Genomic DNA, 20,807 nt, shown 5'->3' on the forward strand with positions numbered 1-20,807 from the left:
ATGCTGGGCTTGAAGGACCCTCAGTCTGACCCAGTACGGCAGCTTCTTGGGCTCTTCTATGCTCTCCCTTTTGCCCTCTTCTCCCTGTGACTCCTTCTCCACCCCTTTCCAAATGATCTCACTATGGCCCCTTCCCTCTGACACCCCCCCCCCCCCCCCACACACACACACACACACACCCACACACCATGGCTATACTATTCCCTCAGTGCAGCTTTTTTCCTTTAGGCTAGCCCATGTAGCAGTAGCCAGAAATGCTCTTCAGGATCATCGCCCTGCTGGCTGCTGCCTCACATCGTGTGGAACAGGTGCTGATCGTGGTAGCACACTTCCCCTGCTCCTCCTGGCTTAGCTTCAGACTCCTCATGGTGGCAACCAATTGCGCTATTCCCCACCTCCTCTCCGTGCCAGGTTGGGCTTCTCAAGGCTGCAGTCTTCCTTCTCCTTGACAATGGACCAGGTAAGTGGGATTAGACAGCGGGAACCTTGGATCAGAGCTCCTCAGAATTGAGTTCAATCTGCTCCCTTTCAGCAGCCGTCCTTTCGGTTGTCTCACGGAACCCAGGTCGGGAACCACTGGTATAAAGATTTCTTTCCATATGCACATATGCCCTTCTGTAAGTACCCCTAAAAGTAGGTATTAAAATTGTGGGGAACACTACTGCATTCTAATTATTTGAATGCAAATTAGAATTTATTTTTTTTTTATAGAATTGCATGACAAGTACAGGACCATGAGACTGCTTTTCCCCCACCAAAACAGAGGTTGTTTTATTCACCACAGCAAAAGTGGAAGACCAATCAGAAGAGGAACATCCTCCCTCACGACCCACCTGCTGGAGACCAGCAGGTCAATCAGGGGATCCAAAGTCCCTAGGACTGTCAGCCAGCCAAAGAAAATGAGATCAATTTTAGTGCATTATTTTTGAATTTGTGGGATAACTGTGATAACTTTGCATACCAACATTAATGTACATATCATGAAAATTTGCACATCCAATATCTTTTTTTCATGGGCACAGAAAATGAAAATGTTAACCTTTGAGGACATGCAGTGGATGCAAACAATTGCTTCTTCTTTACCTAAAATATCTCATTCCTGCTCTGCACACAGGCACTTAAGCTCGATTCAGTAATTTTGCTTACGAATACTTGCATGAAGACAGAACAATGCTAGAAACCGAGGTCTATAGCTCAAATCCAACCAAAGGTTACCAGATGCACACAATTTAATTTCCAAGAACGGTGCCAGATTCAAAACTGTTTATGGAAAATGGGTCTGAATAGCTTACTATTATTATAATCACTGTTCAACTGGAGCGGTATAGGGTCTCATAGTCCTACGATTTCATTCTGTGCTACATTAAGGGCTGGATTCTTTCAATGTTTTACCAGCAAAGAATGGGATAAAGGCTTTCATGAATCAGGCCCTACCATACGTAATACCGTATTTTACAAAGCTGCCTCTTTCAAACGATCTTGTTGAACTCCACTCCTGGGCAATCCTGGGAAACCTGGTCAAATGTTCTGGACCTGCCCAAAGTCCCATAAGGATTTTGGTCTGGTGTCTGGCATACGATTTCTGACTTGGCCATTTCAAGATTGTGGAGAACTGGAGGTGCAACGTTTTACATGGCCTTCAGTTTCCTGCTGATAGGGCCATATTATGCGAACGGGAAAACACGTTTTCATTTTAATCTCAGACCTCGTTCTAAAATGGCCTTGTTCTTCGTAATGTGGAGCTTATGGCAGGTGCTAGAAATCTAACAGCAGTTGGCTCTCTTCATATTTAATCTACAATTGAGTCAGTTTTGGTTTTCTTTGTGAGCACGGGTGATACTTATTTTGTATCCCTAGTACTTTTTTTTTTTATTTATTCCCATTTCAGTTAAGTAATAAAAAAAAAAACCAACTAAACTGCAAGCAGTCCATATCCTTCCATTTCTGTTTATTGTAAGTCCCGCTTGTGTTGTGTATTCTCTTTTTGTGTACCTCCCTCCCCTCCAGTAGTTCAATACTGTGTACACTGATGGCACCTTCTAATCTGCGCACGGCACTGAGGAGCACATACTGTACCTCGCTGCAGTCTCCATGTGTAGCTGTCGTACGATAAATGAAAACCCTCACCGAGTTAAGGATTCTCCATAGCTAATCCCAAGTGGGCATTGCTACCCTGGTGCGACTTTATTTGGCTAATTTTAAAAAAGAAAGCTTTTAACTTCACGGATTCAAAATTTAAAAGTGTTCCTTTAGGAGTGGAGAGGTAGCCCCAGTGGTCAGAGCAGCGGGCTGGGAAGCAGGGAAGCCAGGACTCAGATCCCGCTGACACTCCTTGTGACCATGGGCAAGTCGTTTCACCCATCACTGCCTCGGGGACTGGTTTACTAAGGTTTTTCTCCCACAGAGGACCTTAGTGAGCCCTGCGGGGGCACAGGGAAATCCCAGCAGTACCCGACTATAATCCTCTCTGAAAGGCAGAATATAAATCACATAAATAAATAGAGTGCTAAGTTTACAATTCTATGCACACTTTCAAACGGAGAAGATTAGCTTTTAAATTGAAAGGGATTGTGGCTAAGGATCTTTGCTTGCTGTAGAAGCAGGGGGCTCCCTGCATGGTGGAGAGGCAGCGGAGGTTCTCTTGCCAGACACCAAATCCACCTGAGTGTGTGGGTAACACTATAATTAGCATAACAGACCCTCCAGGGGCGCATTTCAGCTCAACCAACTCTTTGAAGGTTGTGCAGAAGCAAAGCCTCTTTGCACACCTGCACAGCCTTTTTCTCCTCCCTCACACTTAGCCTGGCAGAGATTTTTCACCCTCCAGTGCCTTTGTGGATGAAATAACAGTTGACATGTTCATTCATAAATTCACTACAAACACACGTGGAAAAAAAAAAATCATCTGCACAACAGAGGAATGCCACAGGCCTGGCGTGAACCACAAAAATCACTTTATTTGTTTTAAATACAGAAAATTGTGTAATTAATGTGAAAGATACAATGGGTTAATTGGGTATGATAAACATTAGGACAACCGATCCAGTTTAACTGAAGTTACCAAACTACAACCCTCAGGAACTAATCTATTTAAAACAAACATCAGCAGTTAACATTAAAAGAGATCATTGGCGACCCTCCGATTAGGCTCTGGCTACAGACTGGCTTGCAGCAAATGGATAGCATTATGCAATTGATTGTATAAGAGATAAGCAAACGTTCAATCATGCTTCAGTTTTCCATGGGGGTCCAGTAAAGATGGAGAATGTAAAATTCCCCTTCTATGTTCCTCTCTTCACCTTTAAACCATAGCACCACAAATAATAAAACTATTGCCCATTCATTTTATCAGGTGTTCAATGGCAAGGATCCTAGGAGCATCAGAACTGTAGCTGAAATGATGGGATGCATGGCACGACAGGGAACTACTTTCCAACAGCTGGGTAGTTTTAGACCCTTGGTTTAGCATTTTCTCTTAGGGGCAGTATGGGCCCTTTCGGAAAGGCTTCCAACGCTGCACGCAACGTGTGGCACCTGCTGGTCCTTAACTAAGGAGCGTGCACCTCGTGTGTGTTCCCATAGACTTGATTTGAGGAAATCATCAAATGTTTCAGTCATTCTAGAGACTGTGGAAATCCACTTCAACCCCCAAATCACCGACAAAAAAAAAAAAAGGATTTTCTAGTAAGATTCCCAGAATCCCCCAACAAAATTCCCAAAAGCATGTGCCACAGAAATCATAGATTCCTCCCCACTAATCTGGAATAAAGAGGAATAGGTTTTCTTCTACGCATGTGGGGTCAGACTTAGAAGATGTAAACATGTACGCTCTAGAGGAAAGGTGAGATATAACAGACATTCAAATATCTCTGAGCCTCTTTCAGTGGAAAAGAGGCTCTAGAACAAGGGGTCATGGGATGAGGCTGAAAGGGGGTAGACTCAGGAGTAATCTTAGGAAATATTTCTTTACAGAGAGGGTGATGGATGTCTGGAAAAGTCTCCCAGTGGAAGTGGTGGAGACAAAAACAGTAACTGAAGTCAAGAAAGCATGGGATAAACACAGGGGATCTCTAAGGAAGTTGTGAGAATGATAATGCTAAATCACTTGGGGCAGACTGGATGGGCCAAACGGTCTTTTTCTGCCGTCATGTTTCCATGTTTCTAAACAAAACAGGGTCATGACCCATGCCAAGGAAAGGGTCAGAAGAAAAATATGCACCCTTCCAAAACCCCACGTCAAAAGCAGAAAACAGGATTCACTGGTCCCTGCGCAGCCCCCCTGTTCTGAGCCCCCCAGACCCATGCGTTCATCAGACAGGAACAGCAGCGGGCAACGGGAAACCATCGGCGAAACAGCTTCCTCCCTGTCCTGCAAGCCACACGCTCCCTTCCCCGAGAGAGACGGCGATTCCTGCGGCTCTGCCGCTCACATCCTCTTGATACAGGTCACAATCAAATTAAATAAAAAATTTAAAAAAACGCACACATGCAGCCTCCCCATTCACATTAAACAAAAAACATTTTAAAAAATCGTTTCTTCTGTTTTCATGTTATTTGGGGGTTTATCTGGTTTGTTTTTATTACGATTCTTTTTTTTTTCTACGTGTACATGGTTGTCGGGAGGGACAGTCTCCCTGGCTGTCAGAGTCGCTGCCTTGGGAGGGACGCTGGCTTCCAAAAGCCTCCTGAGGTGCCACTCTGAGAAGCACAGTGAGGCCTCCTCCAGGACACAGTTATCTACCCCCCCACCATCAAGCACGGAACCCGCTCCCTTGGGAAATCCGTGTCATCCAACAATTAAAGAAAAGCAATTTTCCAACGGTTACAGGGAGAGCCCGAAACGCAACCCTCGGCCTGCCTGCAGGCTGGCACACGCGCGCTGGTCACCAACCACCCAGCGTGCTGGAAACCCGCACTACGTCGAGGTTTGCGCAGCCACGCTGAGATGGAGCGGAGGCTACAATTTAAACGATGCAAAAGATGTGTGTTGGTGTGGGGGGGGGGGGGGGAGGGGGTGAATGTTATATCCTTTTTATTCCTTATTAAGATTTAAAAAAAAAGCTAAATTGTGAGGGGCCAAGTGGCTGCAGGGCAGTGGCCCCTTCCACCACCCCCATTCCCCCACCCCCAGTGTGGGTCGGCGCGTGTACAGAGCTGCCTTACCAGAAACGTTTTCATACTGACGCTGCAGCCGGTAGGATGGAGGAAGACTTATCACGAAATACCTGGGCGGGGGGGAGGGGTGCAACAAATTTCTGTGATTTCCCCCCTTTCCCCCCATGCCCCCCCCCCCCCGTCACATCAGAACAGTTAGGGCAGGCAGGGCCGGCAGAACCGTTGGGGGCGTGAGCGGCGGCGAGGAGGAGGAGTAGAGTTTCAGCTGCTCGCGGTCCAGCATGATCGGGGCTGAGATCGGGATTGGGGGGGGGGGGGCGCCTAATCCCCCCCCCCCGGCCCTGAGTGCAGGGGGACCCTCAGGAAGGTAACGGTGCATTTTACCTTTGTGAATGCAGCGCCGCAGGGCCCTGCTCTGCAGGCAGACTAACATCGGAAAGGCTTATCCTCTTTAAACCTTCCAAGCTTTGCTCTAAGTCTGTGAAAACGGCCCTTAACCACGGTTTGGGGACGGGAGGGTTCACATCTCCCGCGGCGGCAGGACACGAGTGGTGCTGTCAGCCCCGAGGGCAAACAAATCAGAAACAAAACATCGCATTGTATTAGGTATTAACAGCGGTTGTTCCGTTAGCGATGCCTCGTGCCTGACTGCTGTTCTTAAAGTGTAAAACTCAATACAGGCAAGGTAGATTTAACATTTAAGACAGCGATGGGGCAAAAAAAAAAAAAGTACAGCAAGTACCTTCACCAGTCTGAATTAGCATCCTTCTGCCCAAGATCTTAATTTCCTGCAACTTGACAAGATTCTTTGAATGCAGCACTTGTACACAAGACATAGACTGCATCTTTCCCCTCCCGACTTTACAGAAAATTAAAATGTTCAAGCAAAATTTTAAAAAATTAAAAAAAAAAGATGCAGCATTCAAAACTGTGCTAGCAAACTAACTTCGCCCCACCGTGGCCTCCATCTAGCCCTGCGTACGTCAAGTCTCTGGACTGCTCTCAGTTGGTTTGCTCCTGTGACGTCGGCAGGCTACGCTCGCGTATTACTCCCGAATCCTGGCTCTCTGAGGGGGTAGCTGAAACATACAAAAAGGAGAACACGGGTTTGTTTTAATGCTCAAACATACGAGTGATGACAATTTAAGATTAACTCACTGGTTCTGTTAAGATTTTAAACCAATGTTTAAATAGATTTTTTTTTCTAGGAATCGATTAGCGCAGGGGTGGCCAACTCCGGTCCCCGAGAGCCACAAACGTTGCCTGATTTTCAGGAGATCAGCACTGAACGTGTATAAGATATATTTGCATACAATGGAGGCAGTGCATGCAAATCTCTCTCCTGCACATTCATTGTGGATATCCTGAAAACCAGACCCATTTGTGGCTCTTGGGGGACTGGAGTTGGCCACCCCTGGTTTAGCACATTATCCTCATTTCATTGCCTAACTCATGTTTGTCTTTGATTTGAGTATTGTATTTGTCATTGTAAGCCACCTAGAACACTGGATGGTGCAGCCTATAAAATTTTAAATAAACACATTTTCACATAAGTTTTCTACCCACTTTCTCATCATTATAAATGTTTGAGGATTTTAAAATGAATCCTTCTAATTGGTATCTTTGCTTTAAACAAAATAACATTGTAAGATTTAGTTTCCCTTTAAATACTTAAATCTTTGAAATTTTACTGTTGACCTTTTATGATTTAATTTTATAGACAATATCTGTTTTCTGGACTACCTTAATACATTTGTGATGAGCTTTGGAGAGTTCTGCTCTGCAGTAGCATTTTTAACCAACAAAAAAATCCGACAGAACTTTCTGCAAATGTTTTTATTTACACAATTTTGTTTCTGTGAATTTTTTTACTTTCACAAGCTGCAGTGCATTTCAACCCCAGATAAAAGCTGCATCATTACAAAAAAAAATAGTTCTAAAAGCCTGCAAGTCAGTGCACTTGCACAACTTCAGACCAAGCCTTCAATCTGGCCCTTAGTTTTACATCTCAATCCATTTCTGGGCTGCGAATATCTGACTGTGCACCGAAACATGGCCAGGGCATATCTGTTAACAGCTGGAGATCACGCCTCCTGGGACTGCAACAGTTTATAATCCATAAATATCATCCTCTCTAGTTGTTAATACAATACTCTAAATGTGCCGACATCTGCTGTTACATTTGTGGGTTGTGCGCTTAAATGATTCTCTGAACCTTTCTGGGAAGAAATCCAAAGTGACCTATAGGTCACGTGCTTGCCTCTAACTTGAGCTGGACACTTCCCCTGTGCCAAAAACAAAGCTTAAACCTGTTAACGCTCCTCGTACAAACGTTGCACTGTATGTACATTTTCTGAATGCTACTTTCAAACTTATCCCCCATTTCACGTATCCCCTGCGTACAGAGAAGCATGAAAACCTCCACCCCCTTCCCACCCCAAAAGATCATCATAAAAAGCCTGGGTAAAGATCTGAACCAGGTCCTTGCCTCTTTACCCTGTAGCCTTTGTCAACATTACCGCTCAATGCATGCACGGTCCTGGCCTCTGGACTTGTTTTTATATAGGATTCCATTGCTTTCCCTATTCAGTTTGACTGGGTCATGTTTCAAATTGCATTAGGGCGTTATCGGGAGCATTAGGACCCAACGCCCGCGATAATGCCCCCAACACAAGCGTTATTTTATGCATCGCGCGATGCGTATGCAAATTATGAAAATGTAGTCAGAGGGGAGGAATTTGGGCAGGGTTTATGAGTTCTAACTACATCCTTTTTCTCAACCTAGCTTGAAGGACTTTCTACCTGGGTAACATCAAGCTAGGTTGAGAGAACACTGTACAAATCTCATCGTTGTGTGAGTTTCCTCACTCCGAAGGACATCAAATCTTCACAGGAGTGCACTGTTCTGTTTGTGCGTCTCACTCTGCATGTAAAAGTGGCCCCCAACCCCTACACTACTACCTAAAACTCACCTCGAGTTACTAGGTGGGCCTCCTATAGTAGTATAAATACTCGCTCTCCCTCCCCCTCCTCCCCTCTCTCCTCCCACATCTCAGGCCCTTCTCCCACTCCCCTCCCACATCTTAGGCCTTTCCCCAGCCTAAAAAATGCCCAAAACGGAATTTGCGAAAAAATCCCAAACTGCTTTATGGGCATATCGCATGACATCGCACAGCTTAACGCTATTGAAAAAGGTTGTAGTTATTTTTGCGAAGCCAGCCCACTTTTACAAAATTCCCGCCCCCGACTCCTCCCCTTTCAAAAATTAGCATTGTACCATGCCTTTTGGTGCTTTTCGCATGCGTTAAGGCATTTTTCACGTGCGAAAGCGCCATAACGCGAGTTAGAAAATGACTGAAAAGTTATCCGTCTAAATGGCTTAGCCGAGATTTTTGGCAACTTATCTGGCTAAACTCTAGCTGGATAACAACCTGGCTAGACTTCAGCTGGATATGTCAGGGGCATTCCTGGGGCAGGAGGTAGGTGTTCCGGAGAAGAACGGAGTTAGCCGGTTAGATTGCCGGTGAACCCTATCAACTAACTCTGGCAGGCAGGTCTAATGTTTAAGATAACTGGGTATATTTGGTGGCGCTCAGCAGCTGAGTCTAAAATCAATCCCTCTTTTCGCTCTCTTAATAATTAGAGTGTGATGCTCTTAAAGATAGATAGGGCTTCTGTGGCATTTCTTTGGCTTCTATTTTAAAGGCATAATGCCTTCTGATCTTAAAAAAGCTGTGATTAAGCCATGACCTTTGCCCCTCTGAGCCTTCAAAATTTACACCCATTTCCTCTCTACCATTTATAGCTAAATTGGATGAGCATGTTGTGTTTAGTCAATTTTCTAAATTTGTTGAAGATAAGAATTTGATTAACTTGCATCAATATGGCTTTAGAAAGACTTTGCATTCCGAGTTGCTCACGATTTTCCTTTTGGACTCTTTTAGACGTGGTATGGACAGTGGCCAGAGCTATGTGTTGGTGTCTTTAGACATCTCTATGTTCAACACTGTCGATCACAATATCCTAAAAACATAAGAACATGCCATACTGGGTCAGACAGTGGCCAATCCAGGCCACAAGAACCTGGCAAGTACCCAAAAACTAAGTCTATCCCATGTTACCATTGCTAGTAATAGCAGTGGCTATTCTCTAAGTGAACTTAATTAATAGCAGGTAATGAACTTCTCCTCCAAGAACTTATCCAATCCTTTTTTAAACCCAACTGCACTAACCACGTCCTCTGGCAACAAATTCCAGAGTTTAATTGTTCATTGAGTGAAGAAGAACTTTCTCCGATTAGTTTTAAATGTGCCACATGCTAACTTCATGGAATGCCCCCTATTCTTGTTTTGCTTGCAAGATTGTGGCATCACTGGTGTGGTATTAAGTTGGTTCAAGTCCTTTCTATCTTGTTTGGAGTGTCAGTGAGTAATCAAGTCTCTGCATGGGCTACTATGAATACAGTTATTCTACAAGGCTCCGCTTTGTCGCCTCTTCTTTTTAATAGTTACCTAGCCCCCATCTGCAAGATTCTTTCCAGCCTCTGTCATGGTTTTAAAATGTATGCAGATGACCTTTGATTTTTTTTTTCAAGGGCATGATATGTGGGCAGCCACTGAAGGTCTTTTAAATATTTGTCTCATCTCTATTTGGAAATGGCTTTCTTTTAAAATTGGCACTAAATATGGATAAAACTAACTTTATTTTGATTCAAAGAGATGTTTCTAAATTGTATCCCAAAGAAATTCACATTGATGAATCCGTGTTTCCCATTCTTCCGTGCTTCAAAAGTCTTCACATCTGGATTGACTCGAAATCATCCTTTCAGTCATACATTAAATCTGTTTTTCAATCTGATTTTTATAAACTCTGTGGGTTGAAGCAATTATTGGATGCAGCAGATTTTCGTATTGTTTCAGGCATCCATTCTTCCAATGATTGATTTCTGTGACTCTGTTTACCAGCTTCTGCCCTCAGGCCTTTACATCTATTAATTAATGCTGTTGCATGCCTGATTTCTGTGAGAAATCGAAACGATCACATTACCCCACGTTCTGATTGACTTACATTGGCTTCCAATCCAGCAGCGTATACTATACTAAATTGCTACAATAATATTTAAAATGACTTTACTCAGAGGCGACACCCTGGGCTAATTCTTTGTTAAGAGTACATCAACCCACTTGTAATTTAAGATCTACTGAAAGGTTTCTTAGATGTTCCCTCCATGAAGCAGGCATGGTTAGTGTCTACTAGAGAATATGCTTTTTCAATTGCAGCTCCCACATTCTGGAATTCATTACCATAGGACTTATGCCAGGAAGAAGGTTTATTCAAGCAGGCCTATTTTTAACTGTTTTTGATATGCTCTTATTTTTTATATGTTGATATTTTATTGCCTTGTAGTTTTTTGTATTTATTTTTGGGTCGATCTTAAGACCCCGCGTGTGCACATGGACGCAGCTATTTTATAACAGGCGCATGTGTTACAAAATACGATATCCGCGTGCACATGTGCTGGCGGGTGGCCTCCTCCGTGCGGGGGGAGGAGAGGGAATTTTAAAAGGCAACGCGTGGCGACGCGAGTAGGACTTCACCAGTTCCCTATATCCCTACCTAACCTTCCTACCCTTTCCCCCCCGACCCCTAACCCCTTCCTAGCTACTCACATTTTTTTGTTCAGTTGCTTCCCTGTTCCTCGGGAGCAGAAATAATCTCCGCACGCCGGCCAGCTGCCAGCATTCGCTTCCCTGGGACAGCGGCTAATGGTGTTGTCCTGTCCCACCCCTTTTTTAGGGCCTATCACTTCCAGACACATTTAAGGCGAAACACAGCTCAGTAATCAACTACAGAATCAAATCTTTCTATTTTTTGCACTACTCTGCTTGGAATGTATAAACCTTTTTAAGTGTCCCCCCCCCCCCCCCCCCATCTACTACGTCTACTTTTGTAAACATATCCGAAGCAGAAAGCCTGTGAGGGAGTCGGTTGGACCACTAGATAATCAAAGGGCTAAAGGGGCACTTAGAGAAGATAAGGCCATTGTGGAAAGATTAAACAATTTCTTTTATTCGGTGTTTACTGAAGAGGATGCTAGAGAGATACCTGATCCTTAGAAGGTTTTAACGGTTAATGATTCAGATCAACTGAACCAAATTACGGTGAACAAAGATGTGGTAGGCCTGACTGACAAATTAAAGAGTAGTAAATCACCTGGACCAGATGGTATACACCCCAGAGTTCTGAAGGAACTAAAAAATGAAATTTCAGACCTATTTCAATTAATTTGTAAACTATCATTAAAATCATCTGATGTGCCTGAAGATTGGAAGATGGCCAATGTAACCCCACTATTTAAAAAAGGCTCCATGGGTGAGCCAGGAAACTATAGACCAGTGAGCCTGACTTCAGTGCCAGGAAAAATCATGGAAACTGTTATAAAGAATAAAATCACAAAACATTTAGATAGACATGGTTTGATGGGACACAGCCAGCATGGATTTACCCAAAGGAAGCCTTGCCTCACAAATCTCCTACATTTTTTTGAAGGGGTGATAAAGGTGAACCGGTAGATGTGGTGTATTTGGATTTTCAGAAGGCATTCAACAAAGTCCCTCATGAGAGGCTTCTAAGAAAACTAAAAGTCATGGGATAGGAGGGGATGTCCTTTTGTGGATTGCAAGCTGGTTAAAAGATAGGAAACAGTGTGGGATTAAATGGTCAATTTTCACAGTGGAAAAAGGTACAGTGGAGTACCTCAGGGATTTGTACTTGGACCGGTGCTTTTTAATATATTTATGAATGATCTGGAAAGGGGTATTACAAGTGAGGTGATCAGATTTGCAGATGACACAAAATTCGGCAGAGTAGTTAAATCTCAAGCGGATTGTGATGAATTACAGGAGGACCTTGCGAGACTGGAAGATTGGGCTTCCAAATGGCAGATGAAATTGCACGTGGACAAGTGCAAGGTGTTGCAGATAGGGAAAAATAACCCTTGCTGTAGTTACACAATATTAGGTTCCATCTTAGGAGTTACCACCCAGGAAAAAGATCTAGGCATCAAAGTGGATAATACATTGAAATCGTTGACTCAGTGTGCTGTAGCGATCAAAAAAGCAAACAGAATGTTAGGAATTATTAAGAAGGGAATGGAAAATAAAACAGAGGATGTCATAATGCCTCTGTATCGCTCCATAGTGAGACCGCACCTTGAATGCTGTGTGCAATTCTGGTCACCGCATCTCAAAAAGGATATATCTGCACTAGAGAAAGTGTAGGAAAGGCGACCAAAATGATAAGGGGCATGGAACGGCTGCCCTATAAGGAAAGGCTAAAGAAGTTAGGGCTGTTCAGTTTGGAGAAGAGACGACTGAGGGGGGATATGATAGAAGTCTACAAAATCATGAAAGGACTTGAACAAGTTAATGTAAATTGGTTATTTAGTCTCTCAGATAATAAAAGAACCAGGAGGCACTCCATGAAGTTAGCAAGTAGCTCATTTAAAACAAAATGAAGACAATTCTGTTTCACTCCGCACATAGTTAAACTCTGGAATTCATTGCCAGAGGATGTGGTTACTGCAGTTAGTGTAACTGGATTTAAAAATGGTTTGGATAAGATCCTATAGGAAAAATCCATAAACTGCTATTACGGTAATTAATAAGCAATAGTAGCTTGTAATTTATCTAATGTTTGGGTACTTGCCAGGTACTTATGGCCTGGATTGGCCACTGTTGGAAACAGGATACTGGGCTTGATGGACCCTTGGTCTGACCCAGTATGGCATACCTTATGTACTTATTGGTGTTATCTCCTTTTCCCTCCTGTTTTTGTTGCATCAGTGTTTGTTACCATTCTGTGGATTGTCAATCAACAATGACTGAATTGTTGGAGGTCATCCATCTCTAGCTCTGTTCTACAGAACTAGGAAATAAGTATTGTAAATCTATTGCAGCTACTGATTAATTATTGCTCATGTAATTTCTCCAAGATATCTAGGCACTGAGATAAAGAGAACCCTGGGCAGATGCTTTCATTCATAAGGCTCAATGCAAAGGAAAATAGAGATTATTAAATGGCAACATTAAATAAAAGGGGAGGAGGTAGTCACAACAGTGCTATGACCTTCCTTTTTTTTTTTTTTTTAATTTATAAGGCTGACAATACAAAACCCATCCTCTCTAAATCTTTTTCAAGGAAAGATATTTATTCTTTTTATTACCTTCACAATATATATGTTTCCTCTTTTTAATGTCATATAGTCTCATATGTCACAGCGTGTCTGTTTTTGAAGTTTACTAATCAATCAGAATGATATACCACACTCCCTCATTTTACAATGATCAATAAAAAAAAAAAAAAAAAAATCAATTGTGCTCTGCCAACAGAGCTGATGGAGCGTCAACACTGACCGTCGGCTCCTTCTACGTGCACTGTTAGGCAGCAAAGAAATCACCAGACACTAGATGTTACAATTTTTCATCTGCTAGCAACAGGGGGCAAATTTGCAAGAACCATAATTAATCTTATTTGCTGCATTTGTAACGTCTCCATCAAAATACTAAAGATCATTTTATTTATTTATTTATTTAACATTTTTCTATACCGACCTTCAAGGTTAAATACCATATCAGGTCGGTTTACATCGAACAGGGGTAGATCAGTGTAACATAACATAACAAAGGAACAACTTTTTATAATTAGTGGAGGTAAAGCAGAAAAGTAAGAAAGTTACATCATCAACCTTGTGATACTTATTCTGGCCCTGATGTAATAAAATGGGAGTAAAAAATGTGCATTCAACTTCAGCATACAATTTTCTTTATTTATTTGCTTTAAAAATAAGAGAATTAACTCCCAATGCAGTATACTAATAGTATGTTAATGTATCAGGAGTTTAAAAAAAAAAAGGCAAACTAACCCAAAAATGTGCAGACAAGAGACATGCTTAGCGCATAAATCAAGATATATATATATAGGATAAACAAGACTTTCCTGTGCTCAGAGGCCGACATCACAGATGATGCATGTGGCTTCCCTGGTGCTCCCCGAGCCTGCGACCATGCACACGTACACTTCACCCACGCGGCCACAGCCGCACGATTTCCCACTAACGGGCTCCCGAGCCGACGGGGCTGGCCTTCTTTAATTAATCTCCCCTGCAAACGCCCAAGGAAAGACCCTGAAGATAAGAATACGCCGAGGACTTCCCTGCGCCGGTCCTCTTCCGTGAGCCATCGGGAGGAACTCCGCAGGGGAGAGAGGGAACCAGACCACAGGGTTTTCAACCTCCACCGACTCCGGGCTGAGACATGCAGGACTATCAACCCCCTATGCACCCTATTCCACCCAGGGGATGGAGCCTCTCAGGTCCTAATACCCCCGGGAGTAACTGGACTTCTTTTTTTCTTTTTTTTTTTTTCTAGTCTCAGACTGTGGGTGCTTTACACCTCTACCATCATCTATGACATCATAGAGAACATGGAGCAACTGACTCCAGCATATGTGATGCACTCTGACAATTCAGCGAGCATTACTGCTTCCAGAGAATCCCAAAAACTATGGAGAACAACTTAAAACGGTTCAAAAACATGTTTTAATTACTATTTGCCATACTGAGCAGTACGCAGTGAATACACAGTTGCCTTTCAGGACCTGGGGCTTGCCTTTCATTGATTTATGCAGATAAAGTTAAAGCACATCAGCTTCAATGATATAAAATGAAAAAATGTTCTCTTATCTGTCAGCAGAAATACAACTGAAATATCTGTCACGTGCAACACAGAATAAGATCACTCACCCAAACTTAGTGGCAGAGATGGGCCCATCCAGCTTTCATCGTCCACGATTAAACAAAAAAAAAAAAAAAAAGGCGCAGTCCCATTGGTCATTTGGTTAGCAACTGGTTCACAATCAAGTCTGAAGTCATACTAAAGATTGCAAAATCATAGCAGAGAGGAGAAGAAAAAAAGAATACCTGTGCTCTACAATATTTCAGAGCGACTCCATTTGTATGCATACACACACCCACAAGCACACCACTAGAACTAGGTCTTTGCTCAAGCCGTGGGCATAAAGATGAATGCAGCATTTCATGATGCACAGTTTGCGGATCACATGCAGCACAGTCTGACACAGGTGCATCATGAATGGTTTCACAATTGTCTAGAAATCCCGAATCAAAAGAGGTCATTCCATTTATTATTATTATTTATTTTTTAATGGCACTCACCTCTACTTACCAGGGACTTCCTTGGCTGTTTCAGCCAGAACGCTGACGTTCAGCGGAAGAGGTGGAGGGATATAGGGAATCCCTCGCAGGAAGCCCGGCGGGATGAACTGAGGCAGCGGAGGGCAGTAGCTTTGTCGGAAATCTCCACCTGCATCTTGTAGCTGCAAAAGACACCCAAGTACAAATAACTATAATGATAAGCCATGACTCCAAAGGTCATCTGCAGACTTTGGGAAAATAACTACTGTGGGTTAAGGCTGCCTAAGATTAGTCAGATATCTGGCTAATTTATAAATTAAAACCATCATACGTTCTCTCTTCTTCAATGAAATTCTTATAATTAAACTGAGCACATTGCAAGCCTGACATCTAACTTGGGTCTGGATTCGTCATTCATCGCTGAATGATGAATCCAGTGAAAACGGGGGGCGAAGGGGGGGAGGCGGGCCTGCGAAAGCCCGCAACCTTTGCACCACAGCGGTGTCTTCGCTGCCGGCTTTCGCACCGAATAGCGCCACCGTGAAAGGTGGCGCTATTCGGCGTGCTCCTGCCAACGATAACGTTGGTAACGTTTTTGCCGGCAGCAAAGACACCGCCGACTCCTCCCTCCCCCAACTCCTCCCCTCTCCCTAATTAGCATTAGGCCCTAACGCACGTGGATAAAGCTTTAGTGAATGACCCTATTAATGGGGATTATGGAAACATTACAATAGACAATATTTGCTTGGCATGCTCTATGAATCTAAATTTATCCAGATTAGAAGGACATTAATTATCTTTTATTGGAATATTACCTTATAATTAGGACAGGAATGGCTCTGCCCCAGGAAATGGCACGAGGCACAAGGCTGGAAGAGGACAATTCAAACCGAGGCCAAGTAACGCAATCTACTTATCAGTACGGTAGAGAAAACTATGCTCTTCCCTGCAGCTGTTTCATATTAAAGCAGTGGTAACTATGATTAGCTGTTCTTAGAGCAACTGGCCACTTAAATTTCTACTAAGAGGACGAGGGAGGAGTCACTTTGCAAATCAGGGGCACTGCTGTACGAATGCTTATCAGAGTCTCATGCTGGCATCACACTGATACAGCTTACATCAGGGTAACCCTCTTGTACCAAAAGTGGCACCTTACATGAGACATTAACATAACCTGTTCAGGAAAGAAACTGCTGCTCTGAGGGAGCTGAGTCTCCTACTTACAACAGCAGTAAAATGCCGCACGTATCTGTTAAAATCTGGGGTCGGCGCGCACAAGGCTGCCCAAAATCGGCAGCTGGCGCGCGCCGAGCCGCGCAGCCAGCCCCCATTTCCTCCAAGGCCGCTCCAAAATCGAAGCGGCCTCGGAGGGAACTTTCCTTCAACCCCCCCGCACCTTCCCCTCCCTTCCCCTACCTAACCCCCCCCCCCCGGCCCTATCTAAACCCCCCCCCTACCTTTGTTGCACAAGTTACGCCTACCCGAGGCTGGCGTAACTTGCGTGCGCCGGGTCTGCTGCCGGTGCGCCATGGTCCGGTCCGGGGGCTGGTCCGGAGGCCGCGGTCATGCCCCCGGAACACCCTCGATGATGCGCCGGCCGCGACACGCCCCTGATGATGCGCCGGCTGCGACACGGCCCCCCGTCCCAGGGCTTTGCGCGCGCCGGCAGCCTATGCAAGATAGGCTCGGCGTGCGCAGGGTAGGTTTTCGGGGGGTTACGCGTGTAACCCTTTGAAAATCTACCCCAATGGTTCTGCAAATGCCTCCTTCCACCTTCCCCACTCCCACCTCTATGACCACCTTGCAGAAGCCATTTCAGAGAAAGGACAATAAGAAGCAGAGAAACAGGGAGAGAGAGACCCCCCTCCCCCATGGACCCAAGACATAAAAACTACACTTCTTTCTAAAAGCTTACATCCTGTGGAAAAAAAAAACCAGCAGTGCTAATTCTTCACCTAGTGAGCCTTCTCCTCGTGCACAAAAGGAAAAAAAAACAAAACAGTAACATGTTCACTTCTGAAAAAATAATAAAACAAAAAAAATATTACTCACTGGTCCCTGGTTGCTGTGGATGGGTCTGCCGCTGCGGTGCAGGACGATCCCCGAAGAGGGAGCCGGGCCCCTGTAGGTTTGCTGATTGACAGCAAAACTAAGCGGGAAAGCCTGATAATGATACATACTGGAGTACGCAGGGTACACTTTCGGAGGCTCTCTCTCCAGGTAGTCCGGATTAATTATACATTCTTGAGGCAAAACACAATGACCTAATTAAAATAAAACAAGCCATGAATCAAAGACTATAAAAGTTTAAAAAAAACAAAAACATCTGTCATGAAATGAGGAAATTAGATTTCACAGTCAGCAAGTGTGTGCTGAGGTCTTGGTAATGTCTTCGCTAATTAATGAACAATTGTTCCTTGCTCCTGATAAAACTCGTCCGTAATTCTAAAATACAATACCCCTAACACAGCAGATGATGGCAGAAATAGACCCATCCAGCCTACCCAGTTATTCCTGTCCACAATACTAAGGATATAGCCCAGCTGCCAACCATAGAATGTGACAACTTGTAAGACATCGCTTCCTATCCAGGACAGTTTTTAACATCAGTTTAATGTGGAGAAAAGCTCAACAGATCGTACAGATGTCTGCATGCATTGTGGTTTGTCTTTCTGTGTGTCCACACACGGGCTCTCACTCTCACATGTAGGCTGCCACTTTCTCACATGCACAGACTCTCACTTGCTGTCTCTCACATGCAGGCGCCCATTCCCTCCCATAGACACACACATTCTCTCTTACACAGCATCATATTGCCACACAAACACACAAGCTCTCACATGCAGGCTCCCACTTCTATACATGCGTACACACACAGGCTCCCACTCCCACACACCCATACACTCCCTCACACCCATACACAGGCTCTCACTCCTACTTGCTCTCTCTCTCTTTCTTTCATATACATTCTCTATCACCTACATGCTCTCTCTCTCACACACACACACTCAGGCAGGCTCCCATTCACATTCCCCCCAAGCAGGCCCCCCATTCACACACACTCCCAGGCAGGCTCCCATTCACAAACACCCCCCAGGTAGGTTACCATTCACACACTACACACACAAACCCATTCTCTCTCACACACACACCCACACAGGCTACCATTCATACACACACACACTCAAACATAGGCAGGTTCCCCATTGGGTCTGGAAGGCCGCCAGCAGCCGAGAAGAAGAGCAGGCCTGGGAGGCCACCGGCCGCTGAGAAGAGAAAGGAACCCGTTCTCCAACTACTCCTTGCCCCACGCTGATCAAAACTCACGGGGCTAGCACTTCCTTATCTTGATCTCGTGATGCACGAGATCAGCATAGAGTACATATTGGCTGCACGTGGTTTGAAGGTTGGCACACAGAGAAGTGGGAGAACGAGCTTCTTCCTCTTGTCAGCCACTGATGGTCTCCCAGACCTTTTCCTCTTCTTGATCACTGGCGAGATGTGGTCCACCAGTGGCCTAACGGGCCTCTTCCTCTTCTCGGCCGTCAGCGAGATGGAGTTCGCTGGCGGCCTGCTGGGCATCTTCCTCTTCTCGGCCGTCAGCGAGATAGGCTTCGCCAGCGGCCTCCGCTCTCCTAGATGTGCATATGGTTGTGCACAGTACACCCCGTTTCAAAGTTGGTGGTGCCTGTGCCCCACTGCGCACTGTGGACGCTACGCCCGTGGTTATAACTTGCATTAGAAGAAATAGATTGTTTTGTGCTGGACACATTCTGACATAATTTCCCCCAGGACGGGTAACTTCAGTTTTCTAAAATAGAAAAGAGAAGGGGGGGGGATCAGGCAACACAGTGCACTCTCTCAAGGGGCCAAGGTTTTAGTGAATCTCAGTTGGGAGGGTTGAGATAAAAAATGATGGACACTTTGAGGTTAAAAACCATTCAAAGTGTACAAATGTTGAAGTACTAAGATGTGAAAGTAAAAATACCCATAATGGGGGCTATGCACTATCTGGCAGAGATGCATTTCAGTAAAAAAATAAAATAAAATAGTTATTTCTGAAAATTACTTGGAAAGTATTTTCCACTCCCTTTTTTTCTTTGAGGATTAAGAGGAGAACATATGGAGGTAACTACGTTTTTAAGGGCAACACGGTATAGTTATAGGTAGGAACTGAAGAGAGGGGAAGGAGGGCCTGTAAGACCAGGAAAGTTCCCTCTCACCCCAACACACGTTTTGTGCCTAGAAGTCAAACGAAAGCCTTTCTATGAAGAAGAAAAAAAATGAACGCAGCCTTGTAAAAACTTCATACACATTGCAAGGGCAGGTTTTTTTGTAACAAACATCCGTTTCTTTTTTTTAAATATTATTTGTATTCAATCATTCAAGACCCGTTCAGAAGGGAAAAAGAAAGCCGGGGGGAGGAGGGCGCAGCGGGCGAGCCCTCACCTAAATCGGGGAAGGGATGGGCAGCGGCGGCGGCGGCCACGGCCTGCGAAATCTTTTTGCAGCCGCAGCGAGCGGCGCAGCACTCCCGCATCGTCCCCGCGCCGCCCGCCAGCTCCTGCGCGAGGCCCGGGGCGGAGGCGGGGCGCAGAGAGGAGGGCCCCTGCGCGCTTTCCCCTGCAGCCGCCGCGCTGAGCGGCAGCGGCCTGGCCAGCAGCACCCCCGGGGCGCAGCAGGACTCGGGCTCCTCGCCTCCTCCCGGCGGGCTCCCCGCCGCTTGGCCCTGCTGCTGCTGCTCCTGCTCCTCCTGCAGCTGCTTCTTGAGCGCCTTCTGGGCCGCCATGATCTTCTGGCGCTCGCTGATCAGGTTGCACTTCTCGCAGCGGCACTGCTTCCACCGGCACTTGCCCGCGTGCCCCTTCACGGGCACCACGAAGCCGTGGTTCCTGCAGCGCGAGCACTTGGGGGTGCGCAGCATCTTCTCCCCGTTCTTGGCCGCTTCTGCCGCCGCCACTCTCTCCATTATTAGCCAAAACAACTTCCCAGAGGTTGTTTGGGTTGAGGGGGGGGGGGAGTTAGTCCTGAGTGAGGATGGGGTAGGGAACCTCTCTACGCATCCCTGCCCCCTCCTCCACAGTAGTTACATTTGTATCGCTTCGCGGGCTCAGAGACGAGGGAGGAGGTGGCAGTTGCATCTGCAAAGATCACAACTTTTGACTTTAAGCCTTTGCCTATATTTCTTTGACTTAAAAGTTCTTTGTATATATATATATATATATATATATATATATATATATATATATATATATATATAGTTTACTGTAAGGTATTAGTTTATATATATATATATTACTGAAAGGTATTACAATACTAATGGTTTAGTGGCTCACATTACTGTAAAAATATTAATTTTAAATGAAAAGAAATGAGCTCTGTCGTCGAAGTTTCCATACAATGCACGACTTGCTTTTTATTTCTTGTATCGCGCTGTAAAGTGATACAGGTTTCGTTTTTACATTGTACAACTTATTTT

The 20,807-nt window shown here is 44.7% G+C and overlaps 1 protein-coding gene across 4 annotated transcripts; it reads right to left on the reverse strand.

The window, feature by feature from the left end:
* Positions 1 to 4,007: 4,007 nt before the first annotated feature.
* On the reverse strand, positions 4,008 to 20,328 carry DMRTB1 (DMRT like family B with proline rich C-terminal 1). Of its 4 annotated transcripts, none has more exons than XM_029618924.1 (5): positions 19,778 to 20,328; positions 17,381 to 17,592; positions 15,360 to 15,510; positions 14,918 to 14,949; positions 4,008 to 6,194 (listed from the first exon to the last, which is right to left on the reverse strand). In XM_029618924.1, exons 1-4 carry the CDS (start codon positions 20,295 to 20,297, stop codon positions 14,924 to 14,926), a joined length of 909 nt encoding a protein of 302 aa, XP_029474784.1. In that variant the 5' UTR covers positions 20,298 to 20,328; the 3' UTR covers positions 4,008 to 6,194; positions 14,918 to 14,923. The 4 variants fall into 4 exon arrangements, with proteins under 4 accessions (XP_029474784.1, XP_029474783.1, XP_029474785.1 ...); XM_029618926.1 differs by having other exon boundaries at positions 6,108 to 6,194; positions 15,350 to 15,510; XM_029618923.1 differs by lacking the exon at positions 14,918 to 14,949.
* Between the last annotated feature and the right edge of the window lie 479 nt (positions 20,329 to 20,807).

The sequence above is a fragment of the Rhinatrema bivittatum genome, chromosome 10, assembly GCF_901001135.1.
Source record: "Rhinatrema bivittatum chromosome 10, aRhiBiv1.1, whole genome shotgun sequence".
Lineage (NCBI taxonomy): Eukaryota > Metazoa > Chordata > Amphibia > Gymnophiona > Rhinatrematidae > Rhinatrema > Rhinatrema bivittatum.